Below are 13,078 nucleotides of genomic sequence, written 5' to 3'. Positions count from 1 at the left end.
AAGCCCCGATTCATCAAAGCTTTTACCCAAAAAGTCCTAAGTTTTGAAAAGTCACATTTTAGCACAAGTTTGGAGTTTGACCCAGCTCTATCAAAATAGGTGGAGCTGGGGTGGGGCCATGATGCCATAGCTCGTCTAATTCATCACATGCTGTAGTGTTCCTTACACCAGAAATCTCACTCCAGTACCTGACTGGAGTGAGATTTCTAGCATGGCAAACAGAGGCATGCACACCATTCGTCAGATGCTCCAGATTCATGAAGATCTGTGCACCTATTCATGAATCAGGAATGTCTGACCATCATGCCCCCTCATTAAGACTGTTGAGAAAAATCACCGGTCTTCATGATGAATGGGCCACAGTTCTTCCTGCTCTTTAGTGCAGAAAAAGTACAAATCTGTGTAAATTAGGTTTAGAAAGGGATATAACACAGGGCAGAGTAAACCGGTGTTATGTAATTCATCGAATCAAAGAAAAGCTCATTACATACTGCACAATACTACCCACTATATGCATTAGGAATTGTTTTGCACAAGGGTGGAACCAGATGGCACAGCTGAACACGTGCTTACAAAGACAATGGTCATCTGTGGTGGCAAATGGCTACAAGATTTGCAAACATGAGATCAGCCGCTCTTTGGCTTCACCCCAAAAGTGAAACATGACTGTGGATGTAGCACATTTTCTATCAGTTCTAATGCTGCACCATCGTCCTGTACAATGTATGTAAAGGGTTTTTGTTTTTTTTAACAAAGCCCATTCCCACATAATCTTTGTTTCTGTGGATGTTTATCTGGTATTATTCAAAGGATTAAAATTTGCAGTATATCCTTAGGGATAATACAATAATAAACTAACAATGGCATTGTCACCTGAAGCTATAAAAGTTTAACTGATACATCATACAAGATCTATATCATACAGATTCCATTATAGCTGGAGTGATGGATGCCACTGTTAGTGTTCCCATTTAAATTTATATGTAAGGAGCTTTCCCAGATGTTTATGGTAAGCAGAGATCATCAATGTAATGTGAACATAGCCTTACAAGTATACCAGCAAATGACTGAGCACTTAAGTCTTGTAGTCAAAGAAAATGTAGGCTTAGAACTAATTTTCCTTGTTAACATAAAAGTGGGAAACAAAATGTGAATTGAAAATCGGTATAAACCGAGTCAGTGCAGTTTCACAACTACATGGATCTTATGATAAAAGTAATATTTCTTATCCGGGATACATTTACAAAATTTGGGAAGCTTGCCTTATACAGCGTTCTTAGTCAAATAAGCTGAACTGAAAGCTGAAATCATTGGCACGAGAGCTTAACAAAAGCACTGATTTGCAGTTTGAGCTTTCACTACCTTACCTTTGCACAAGAGATTTCCATGGAACCCACCTGCAGATAAGATATCAGGGAAGCGGACATTCACCTGTCCCCTAGCAGCAGACCGCTCACGTGGATGCAGCTACCACCCATTCTCTTCCCATCCGTTGGTACATGGAAACCGTATCAGCTGCAAGTGATCAACGCATGCACGACTTCACCACCTCAGTCAATGCCGCATCCTGACCAAGATTAACGCAAGAGACAGAAGACTCCGTCTGTTCTTCACTAGCCGCTGTGTGGCATATCCTGCTGGAACACTACGCTTTTGTAACCGCAAGTGACTTCCAACAGGGAGCTACAAAATGCGAAACATGGTACAGAAGGATGTAGCAAATTTCATTTCAAGGAAGGCTCCAGAGAATTCATGCTTGACCTCAGAGTGAGATATAAGGCACACACAGTGGCTCCTCATGCTAAATAGAATGAAAGCATATCCAGTGTGTCACAGAACCCTTCCCAAGTGGTCTCACAAGGACCAATTTAAAGGATTACTCAATGGTGACGCACAGAGAATCTTCTCCTGCAGGGCCAACACCACCTAGGCACAAAACAGAGCTCTGATCCCAGAAGTGGACGTTTCTTCTCCTTGTCATGGAATGCTTTATTACAGGGGGGGTTTTATTATTTGCTACGGAGATTGATTTGTGTTTGGACTGCTGAAAACGAAATATGATATAAACGTAAAATTTCAAATGAAAACAAATCAAGATCATTGCTGCTGATCCAACAAATCAAAATCTTTACTGGATTCTCCAAAACAGCTGCATGTTACAGTGAGTAATGAAGGTTTTCTGCTTCTTGAAGAATATTACGGATCCCTCCTAAGGAGAACCAGCAGCCAGCATGATCCGTTCAATAGTTACAGCAATCAGAACAAGAGGTTACTCCACTTGCACAACACAACGTTTTCAAATTAAAAAAGAAACAAAAAAAAAAAAAAAAAAAAAAGGAAAAAGAAAAATAGACTTTAAAATGAGTATGTCAATGTTTTACTTCCTGAGGATTATGAAACATCAATTTGTCTGCTACAATTCAAGCAATTAGGAATTGTGTACCCCTCAACCAAAACTGTCTGCTGATTGTTGTCAATTCACTTCCAGGCAGAAAGACATTTTCCTCATAAGAAACAATTTATTGAGAATGAAAACAAAACCAGTTGGAACTGTGTGCACGCTTTGTATGACCATTATGATAACTTGTGAGCCAGAGAGGGGAACGCCTCGCTTTCCAGAAATCTTGTGTATACAGCACAAAGTAATGAAGTCATCACGGTTTCACTTAAAACACGGGAACTGGCATCACAAAAGCAGATACACAATATGCATATTTTTCTGGATTTTCTTTTTTTTTTTTTTTTTTGCTGCCAGAATAGTAAAATGCGCAAGTACTAAACAGACACTTTCCTCCATCAATGTTCCATCTGTTAACAGCCACCTGAGGAGCAGAATCTTCTTTTCTCCCAACTTGTGCTGTACAAGAAGGAGGGGAAATTTATTGAGCGTTAAATATCAAACAAAGCCATTACAATGGAGTGTAGAAATCGTTCAAAAAGCTTTCAGATTATTCTGCATCAGTGAGCCCAAAATGGCATGAGTTCCCCTATCAAATAGCAACCCATGAAATGTAGTGGTGCGCTCAGAACACCCAACCTTTTCTAGAAATCCACCCGGCACTTTAATTTGTGGAAAAAAAGTCTGAAATAAGAAGGACTGAGATTATCCTGATTGAGAACATAACTGTACTCACAGAGATTCAGGCAGTGTTTGATGCCATGATAGGGACCACCAGGTTGTATATAAACCATAATAGTAAGCTGTGCACACAAATACAAAGCAAACAATACTGACATTACACAACTGAACAAATAATGTACATGCTCAATAAATCAGCAAGATCAACCACCACCATATACATGGGCATGCAGGTCTTCAAAATGTAAATCCATGGACACCCTTATATGTTCTCTGCTGCAGCATACCCAAGGAGTTAGCATTTTTATACATATGCAAATCAAGCATTAAAGATATTGGGGCATGACAGAGCACTTAAGGAACCACTAACTCCTAAGACTAAAGCCCCCGTCTCACATAGCGAGATCGCTGCTGTGTCACGGTTTTGGTGACGCAACAGCGACCTCACCAGCAATGTCGCTATGTGTGACACTTTGCAGCGATCAGGCCCCTGCTGTGAGGTCGCTGATCGCTGCAGAATGTCCTGGACCATTTTTTGGTCGTTGCCCTCCCGCTGATCAGCACACATCGCTGTGTGTGACCAGCGGGAGCAGCGATCAGGCTGGTAACCATGGTAAACGTCGGGTTACTAGGGGCACACGCGCACCTAGTAACCCGCTGTTTATCATGGTTACGAGCCTGCTAAAGTGAGCGGTAACCTCCCGCTCACCATAGCAGAGTGGTAACCATGACAAACAGCGGGTTACTAGGGGTGCATGTGCCCCTAGTAACCCGATGTTTACCATGGTTACCAGCCTGCTCCTGCTTCAGCAGGCTGGTAACCAGGAGCAGGACATCGTGGAAAGATTCTTTCCGCAATGTCGCTGCTCCCCTGATCGTTGGTGAGCCTGCCTGTTTGACAGCTCACCAGCGACCACATAGCGACGCAGCAACGATCCCTGACAGGTCGTATTGTTGTCGGGATCCCTGCAGCGTCGCTAAGTGTGACGAGGCCTTAAAGGTGTATTCCCATGTCTAAGATCCTATCCCAATATGTAGTAGGTGTAATAATATTAATATTTGCAAATACCTTCAATCAGAAATGTAATAGAGATCTTCTGATTCCAAGATCCTATCCCAATATGTATTCTTCGCAAATCCCTCCAATTAGAAATGTAGTACAGTTTTTCTGATTCACTAAGTCTCTTTCCTCACTTGCAGGGCATTGCAGTAGCTTAGGTATCCATGGTTACGAGCACTAGCAACTAGTTAACTCACTATATCAGTGGTTGTAACCATAGATACCAAAGCTACTGCAATGCCCTGCACATGAGAAAAGACTTAGCGAATCAGAAAAAGTGTACTACATTTCTAATTGGAGGGATTTGCTAATCTTACTACATATTGGGATAGGATCTTGGAGATGGGAATACCCTTTTATGTCCCCGCCCAGCACCAGCCTTTTTAGCTTGATTGATAGCTGTCTGTGACAGTACGTGCCAGGTAATGCAATCAGACAGAGCCATCAATGAAACAAGCTGAAGGGGATAGTTCAGGACGGTGAAACAACCCTGGCAGGCAGTGACTTAAGTGCTCTGTCAGGCCCAGAGCACTTAGGCTCATTTGCACGTAAATTAAAATACTTACTAGTTAACAATGCAGCAACAAAATATGAAGGTATCAAAAGATTTATATTTCAAAGACCAGCATGCTCTTATATGCAGTTTGGGGGAATAGATCTTACGGAGAGATTCGCTTTTATACATTTCCCTTGGTTATACAGTATGTACATAGCCCATGTAAGCAGTATTCTTTATTTTTCCATAGACCCCTCTGGTTCTGCCCACTTGGTTTCCTCAAAAATATACATATAGGAACCATGACATAAGAATCATGCACAAAGCAATGTCATGTGCATGGACCTCATATGGTAGGTACCATTGCATGCATTTGGAGAAATTCTCACCTTAAAAGCAATACTTCCTTGGGAGAATATCCGACTACAGCCTGAGGTGCTGAACACTTCTCACCAATTCAGGCGGCAGAATCTGAGGGGGGAAAAAAACCTGTACATCTAAAAAAAAAACTGGAGGCCGAAAGTGATCAGCACATATCTCTGTAATATCAATCCTAAACACGCCCATGTGAAGCAGAGATAAAAGATGGATCCTGACATAGCAATACCATAGATTGAATACATCATGATCTTATGTCATCGTTGTTCTCATTTGGAGAATGTAAAGGTAGGCCCATGTTTTGCTGAGATTCACCACACATTTAAAATTCCATAAAATGCCGCTCAACAATGAACTAAACATGCAGACATTGTGGCTGATTGTCAGAATCTTAAATAACAGCCATACATCTCAGAAAAATCAGACCGACGCTTTCATTCAGTCTGTGCAGAGATTTCCTGCATAGTAGAAATATTCTGCATATTTAACACATTCACTAGTTTGCTGTTTTTTTAACAATGAACAGAAGTTACAGTCATAGCACATGGGTGACTTGCAACCTTATATATGCTTATATACCTGAGAACCTAACTCTTCTAATACTGCACACAAAGTCCTCAGATAGTACCATGTTATGATGGGAACGGTTGATGCAGAATAATCAGAATAAGGACTAGAATCAAAGAACTGGTGTTGGTATCAGAAAGATTCAATGCTGTTCAATAGAACAAATCAGCTGTCATCTTGTCCATATGCAGACAGATGAGATGTTAAGTAGCTCAATGTGTATCGAACAAGACCGGAAGGGTCTTAAGTGTCCAATGAGTACTGAGATTAGGCTACATCGCTATGTAATGTTTACATCTTTATTTTTAGAGCTAGCATGGATAAGTGACATCACCCAGACTGGTAGTCTATGGCTTTGTAGAGGGCCAAGATGCAGGTCCAAACACACAGTCCAAAATTATGCAGCTTGAGTGCTGGCCCCCAACAGGCAGCAGTTAGTTTTAACTTAAAGGGAACCGGTCATGTCCCCAAACGCTATTACCCTAAAGATATGGGGCTAATCTGCAGATTAATAGTGTTACAAAGCTTTCCTCCTGCCTTACTGAAAGTGTGGCTGCCGGGAGAACTAACTTTATTCCATCCACGAGCTGCTGGCTGTCAGAGGAGTGCCAAAAGCGGCTACAGTCACCACTCAGTACACAGCGAGTGTTGGCTGTCTACTTGACCACTCGCTCTGCAGCGCCTCTGTGCAGAATAAGCTGTCAAAATACTGGGACGTGCCTACAGCCGCCGCTCAGTGTGTACAGGACGGTGACTGTAGCCACACAGTGAAAGTCGGTGCCTCCTGGGAGGAATAAATTAATTTTATTTAGTTATACTGCACTTTCAGTACAACGGGCAGACACTATTGTAATACTCTTAAGAGGCAGATTGACCCTATAACAGAAGGATAAAGGCACTTTGTCAGCACAGAAAGACTGTTAAAACTAAGTCCTGCCACTCAGTGATTCACGGCGGGGCTAATCATGTATATACATCTCCACCCCCCTCTTTGATTGACAGCTGTGGCTTCATAGAGCCAGAGAAGGGCAGAAATAGATGGAAAACAAGCAGGTGGGAAGATGTATATAAATGATTGGCCCCACCATGAAGCACCGCGCACCTGGACTTGGTTGGTTTGCACAGTCAACCTGTGCTGACAGAATGCCTTTAAGGACACTTTCAGTATTTGATCAGTATTTTACCTCAGTATTTGTAAGCCAAAATCAGGAGTGTAACAATCAGAGGAAAAGTATAATAGAAACACATCACCAATTCTGGATTTATCACCCACTGCTGTTTTTATCTTACAAATACTGAACGTGTGAGCGTGGTCCAATGTTTGGGGACATGAGAGGTTGACTTTTATAAAAAAAAAAAGTGACCATTTAGGCTTTGTTCCCACGATTAGTTTTCCACGCTGCATTTTTTTTTTCTTTAATGGAAGTAACCCATTTTACTTAATGGGTGTATATATATATATATATATATATATATATATATATATATATATATATATATATATATATATATATATATATATATATATATATATATATATGTATGTATATATATATATATATTTTTTTTTTTTTTTTTTTCTGGGCAGAAAATTCAGTTTATTATAATAGCAGTGTTGCTGAGATATCTTATCTTACCCACATGCTGCATTAAAAAAAAAAAAATAATAATAATAATAATCAGCAGCGTAAGTTGACCAGCGCTGCAGATATTTAAAGGGAATCTGTCAGCAAGTTTTTGCTCTCTCAATTGAGAGCAGTGTAATGTAGACAAAGAGACCCTGAATCCAAAAAGGTATCACAGATTACTGGATTGAGCTGTTCTCACAAAATCAGAGCTTTTAGATTTAGCAATGAAGCAGAGCAGAGAAAGCTATCCCCGTCCACACCAGGCTTACCATGTACAAAGTCCATAGACAGTGAGCTGCCCATCACAGGAGGTGGGATTGCTGGACCAGGAAGCCCACCCTGCTGAGCAATGATATGCTCCTGGTGCTAAAACAATCAATGCAGGTAAACAAAACCACAGAGCTGGATAAGAGAGACATCTCTGAAATCTGTGTTTTAACCCCTGCCTCATGCTGTCTGCAAATTACATAGCAAAAACCTGCTGACAGATTCCCTTTAATTTTCACCTTCATCAATTGAAGCTGTGGACTTTCACTGCAGATTTAACCCTTTGTAATACAGCATCTCTCTTACAAAATCCACAACAAAAAGGTCAATTTATTCTGCTGCAGATGTCTGCAGTCTAGTGTGGACATACTCTCAAATGACTGTCACCAGGTTTATGCTGCATGAGGACAGCATAAAGTAGAAGGCAAATTCCACTTTCAGTGCTATGTGGCAAATGGCAATACAGTATAATTTTCAAAAAATAAATAAATCACAGTTTATCAGGGCAGCATGAGCACTGATTTACAGCGTCCTTCTCCTGCAGAATAGGGAGAAAGCAGTCAGTGACGGGTGGGCAAGCTGAGACCACAGTTCATGAGTAGGAAGGACCCCCGAATTCACGTACTCAGCTTGTTTTGCAGTGATCATATGAAAACCATACCATATTGACAGTGCTGCGGTCATGTATTTGCCACTACTTTAGGGTATGTCCACACATTGAATTTTTGCATACCTTATTTTTGTGCGTTTTTTTCACGCATTCAATGGGTAAGAAGAGCTGCAAAAACTATAAGAATTGACTTGCTTCATCTATACAAAAAAACAGTAGGGCTCAAACATACAAGCAAAAAAATGCAGCATGTGCTCGAGATTTCATAATTCTCATCAATTACGCCAGTACTGTAAAATGCTATGTACTTTAAGCACCTAAATATGTTGATTTCAATACGCAGCAAATATGCCACGTGTGAACATGCCCTTATACTGCCGTCATATAGAGAAGCATAACCCCGGTTACAGATTCCGTTTCTTTTTTTATCACTGGCTCTTTAGATCATGCAAGTGAATATATATATTTTTGCTCAAACAGCCTGAATTCTTTCTGATAACAAGCAGAGAAGTTGTAAATGTCAACTTAAACCCTTGTTGGAATGTGCAGAACACAGTTTAACATTTCAAAACCATTATGTGCGCCTCCGCAATTATCGTAGACGTCGGCGTGACAATTTCTAATGTATAGCACGGTCTAGCAGTTTAAACAGGTTTCTTCTACATTTACCAAATGTAGGAACATCTACAACCCTGGACTGCATTATGGGATACAGTATAGATACATAACAGTATACTGTAGCTGCAACACTTATACAATGGCTTTCATGCTTTAGGTAGCCACTAACAAGGTAATAAATATACCACAATTATCTAATGGATGAGTATGAAGCATGAGGTAGGGAACAGCCATTGTATAAGCAGTTCCATGATGTCCACAAGCTAGCCAGGAGCTATCCCCTGCGCTTACTGAAATGTGTCAGACTTACTCTAAAAAGCGCAAGATTCAAAGAAATTAAAATAGGTATACCATGCAATCATACAGGAATGTAGTGTCATGTCTTGAAAGAAAAAAAAAAAGTAACTTTTACATACCCAATATTATCACCCATAGATTAGTCGTCACTTTGACCAATTCTAGCCCATTTGTGTGTGACACCTTACTTTGTATGATCAAGGTTCAAAGGAAACATATTTGGCTGGAAGTTAACTGGGATACTTTCAGCAAGTTAAACTGAATGACAAATACTTGGGAAATAGCTGGAGAAATTAAAAGACTACCTGCTTGTCACAGATCATGCCTGGAGAGTTACATTAATATTTTATGATTTACGTTTGACAGAAACTCGTACTTTGTATTAAAGGTAAGTTTAAATCTACCTATTAAAAACTAATCAAAACTTAATTATAAGTCCTTACAACTTACAGATATGGAAGACCATAATGGGATTTCGGGGATAATGTAAGCTAACATACAAGCTGTCATAAGACAGGATACAGACCTTCTAGGGAGTGTGTATCTATATAAAGGCAAATGACATCATATGCTAGGACAGCGGGCGCTCCATTCTGCTCCGAGGGTTTGTAAACAGAACACAAGTGCTCCAACACTAATGTGAACATGACCTATTTAAGAGCGAGGCAGGCAGGCAAGCAGAGAGGGGGGAGGCAGGCAGGCAAGCAGAGAGGGGGGAGGCAGGCAGGCAAGCAGAGAGGGGGGAGGCAGGCAGAGAGGGGGGAGAGGGAGGCAGGCAAGCAGAGAAAGCAAGAGAGACATGGAGACATTGCCTGCAGGACAAAGAACGATTTTACCATTCCATGTTGCTGGGGGGCGACAAGCGGACATGTTTGGCCTGCTTTATGACAGCTTGCATCTCAGCTGAAACCTCTCATTAATTGTTCTACTAACAAATAAAAACGTTAAGAGTACATTTTCTATCCATGACATAGCACATAATATGTCAGTTAATTCTAAGCATAAGCTGGAAAGATTCAGAAATGTTTCATCTACATAAAAAAAGCTTGTAAATATCTATGAATTAATCATTAAAGCAGTTAGCGAGAAAATTATAGATTGCAGAAAAGCAGAAATGAAGAGGCAGAAGAAATAAGCACACAAGAATAGCATGTTTAACCATATGGGATAGTGGACTTGTATATACCTTACGATATCACTGCACAAAGAATGAATTAGCAAAACTAAACATTTGTACTGTATCCCATAATACCACGTGGACAGGTCATGAGAACATACACTGACTTAGGACGCCCCACGCACTATTATCATTACAAGGTAGTCATCTTCAGATTTGGCAAGGGCTTTAGCTGTAGAATCCAGGAACTGCTGGGAAAATTCACAAGGTGGAAAAGCATGAAGAACTCCAGTGTTCTCCTTATCCTTACTGCCCCCCACTGGAAGGCTAATGACACCTGCTGCCTGTTTTTGCTTTAGGTAGGAGACTAGGTTTCTCAGAGGACGTTGAGTTGAACTGGCTGGATCTCCAGTGAAATTGCCATCAGATGTACCAGGGACTGCAAGCAATATGGCATAGCCATTAGGACCAGCTACTTTTATGCGACGCGTCACTTCATCCAGCTTGGGTTGATCCAGGCGTAAACGTTGGGTAATTTTCAACTGGGCGACTTTCACACCGGAGGATCCTTCAATAAGCAGGCCAGTTGCGACAGCAAGATCCCCTTGTAACAAATGCATGTTGGACGGAAAGTTACTGTTCTTCAGGAGCAGCATACCTTGCCAAGCCAGACACAGTTTTTGAGTTGCATCAGGTTTCTGGGGGGATTTGACTTTACTGTTGAGCTCAGAGCGCTCCTCTTTCTTGACAGGGCTCTTACCCTCCACAATACGATGCTTTCTCTCTCTTTCAACAGAGTTCTTTCTGTCACGCTTGTCGGCGACACCCCGCTCAAGGCTGCTGCGCCAGTCTCTGGAGGGTGATGCCTGCTCAGTGCGGCCGGCAGGGCGTTCTATATCACTGTAGCGGCTGTCCCGGCCACCACTGCCATCAGGACTTCTGTCAGGACTATTACAGTGTCTCTTTCTAGACCGATCACTTTCAGGAGACCGGTCAATATGACGACTTTCATCCATGAGCCTCCTTTTTCTAGGTTGGTCTTTGCTTATGCCATCCCTCCCACGTTCTCTGTCTAAAGACCAACCATCAGCTCGTCGATCTAAAGTCTCTATAGACTCATAAGCAACTCTGTTTCTGTCTCTAACAGGAAGGGGAACCCAGTCTGAATACAGGTCTCTTTCTCTGTCCCTATACAACAGAGGCGGTGTGCGGTCCCTGGCTCGTAAAGGATCAGGAGCCCTATGGCCAAAGCCATCTCCCACCAAGTCATAATGGGGTACAGGCAATGTCTGAAGGTAAGGGGGCTGATAAATATGGTCTGTATCAGCAAAGTCCACACGCAGCTTTCTGTGTTCACCTCCCAATGGAAAGCCTCTCATCTGGGTGCAGGCAGCCTGGGCAGCATCCAAGCTTTCATACTGAATGTAGGCCCAGCTGTCCCCCTTCCTGTAATCAACAGATCTGATGGTACCAAACCTGTCAAACTCCCGGGCAAGGGAGGCCATGGGCACCCAGGGTCCAAGTCCTCCTACCCACAGGCGGTTGGTTGGGGTGGCCTTGCCGTAGCCAATCTTAATACAGTTACGCAGGATGCACTTGCCTGACATTGCCATCTTGGCCCTGTGTGCCATGTCCAGGTTCTCAAATTTCAGAAAGCCGTAAGTAGAAGTCTGCCCACGGGCCGCCCTCTTGATGTCGACCTCAGTAATTGTCCCAAAGCGCTCGAACAACCTAAGCAGCTCGTTCTCGGTCACATTAACGTCCAGGTTGCCCAGGAACAGAGTCCTGTTGGCCCGTATGTCATTCTCAGGCGAGCGGTCCTCCTCCCGGATGCTCAGCCGGGGGTCCAGGGGGTAAGCAGGTCGCACTCGGCCCTCATAGAAGTTGTAGTCCCGGTCCCTGTCTAGGTCCCTGGGCAGTGGCGGGGGCGTTGGAGGGGGCAGCCGGCCTAGGGCGAGCTGCTGCAGCCGGTAGTCCCTGTAGCCCAGGCCGCCTGGGGACAGGCCCCGCTGGCCGTGCGGGTGCCGGTGTACGGGCAGGGAGGCCACGGCTGTGGTCAGGCCGCTGTACGTGTCCTTCTCTGCCGGCGATCTGCTCCGCCGCCTGTTGCTCACAGCCATGTAGACGGCCTCAATCTTCAGCGGCCGGTCATACAGCACCAGCCGGCCCCGGGCATGCTTGGCGGCGCGGGCGTCCTCGGGGCGACGGAAGTTGACTAGCGCCACCCGCTCATCTCCTGTGCGGGAGATCTTCACACTGACGTCCCCGAACTTCTTAAACTCGTGGAAGAGGCCGTCCTCTATGGCCTCATCGCTGAGGGACGAGCCCAGCTCACTGATCCGCAGCGACTTGTACTCCGACTCCCCGCGGGCCTCCGCGCTCCGGGCGCCCGCTCGGCCCTCCGCGCCCTTGCTGCTGCCGCTGCTGGCTCCGGGGGAACCATAGCTGTGCAGAGCGGCGGCTCGGCCGGACGGCTCGTACTCTCGGCTGCTGGAGAGGCTCTTGTCCAGGTGCAGGCCTCGGCGTCCGGAACTGCTCTCCGATGATTTGCCGACTGACCCGCTGCCGTTACTGCCACTAGCCGAGCTGAGCTTTTTCCCGCACCGCTCCCGAGAAGACTCGTCCACCCCCCGGGACCGCTTGGCCTTAGCCGGGGAGCGCTCTTTTCCTTTCATGGCGACTTGTGGAGGGCTCGCGTCCTCATACACGGCTTCTCTGCGCCATCTTGCAATTTTTGCTGAATCGGGTACACCCTGGATTCTGATTGGACAAGATGCCCCTGCCTTGAATTCCTATTTGCCGACTGGTTTGTCACTCTCAGCGCATCAGGCGGGATCTGCCACACTTTTACGGGGATGAACGTCACGTCCGTGCAGGAGGTGGGCGGGGCCACCAGTGGTGAGGCTGCGGCTGCTGGGTGGGCTCGGCATGTACCGTATGCTGTGTCCACAGCTGTGGCGG

The 13,078-nt window shown here is 44.1% G+C and overlaps 1 protein-coding gene across 1 annotated transcript; it reads right to left on the bottom strand.

The window, feature by feature from the left end:
• Positions 1 to 2,495: 2,495 nt before the first annotated feature.
• RBM15 (RNA binding motif protein 15) lies at positions 2,496 to 12,877 on the bottom strand. Its single transcript, XM_073666844.1, has one exon. It carries the CDS (start codon positions 12,790 to 12,792, stop codon positions 10,285 to 10,287), a length of 2,508 nt encoding a protein of 835 aa, XP_073522945.1. The 5' UTR covers positions 12,793 to 12,877; the 3' UTR covers positions 2,496 to 10,284.
• Between the last annotated feature and the right edge of the window lie 201 nt (positions 12,878 to 13,078).

Source organism: Phyllobates terribilis, unplaced genomic scaffold (genome assembly GCF_046119375.1).
Source record: "Phyllobates terribilis strain yellow unplaced genomic scaffold, ASM4611937v1 Scaffold_2__4_contigs__length_985480577, whole genome shotgun sequence".
Classification (NCBI taxonomy): domain Eukaryota; kingdom Metazoa; phylum Chordata; class Amphibia; order Anura; family Dendrobatidae; genus Phyllobates; species Phyllobates terribilis.
Note: the sequence above shows the minus strand (reverse complement) of the source record. Positions and strands in the feature narration are given on the sequence as shown.

Coding starts and splice junctions, on each gene's coding strand:
- RBM15 (XM_073666844.1), bottom strand. CDS start 12,792: ATGAAAGGAAAAGAGCGCTCCCCGGCTAAGGCCAAGCGGTCCCGGGGG.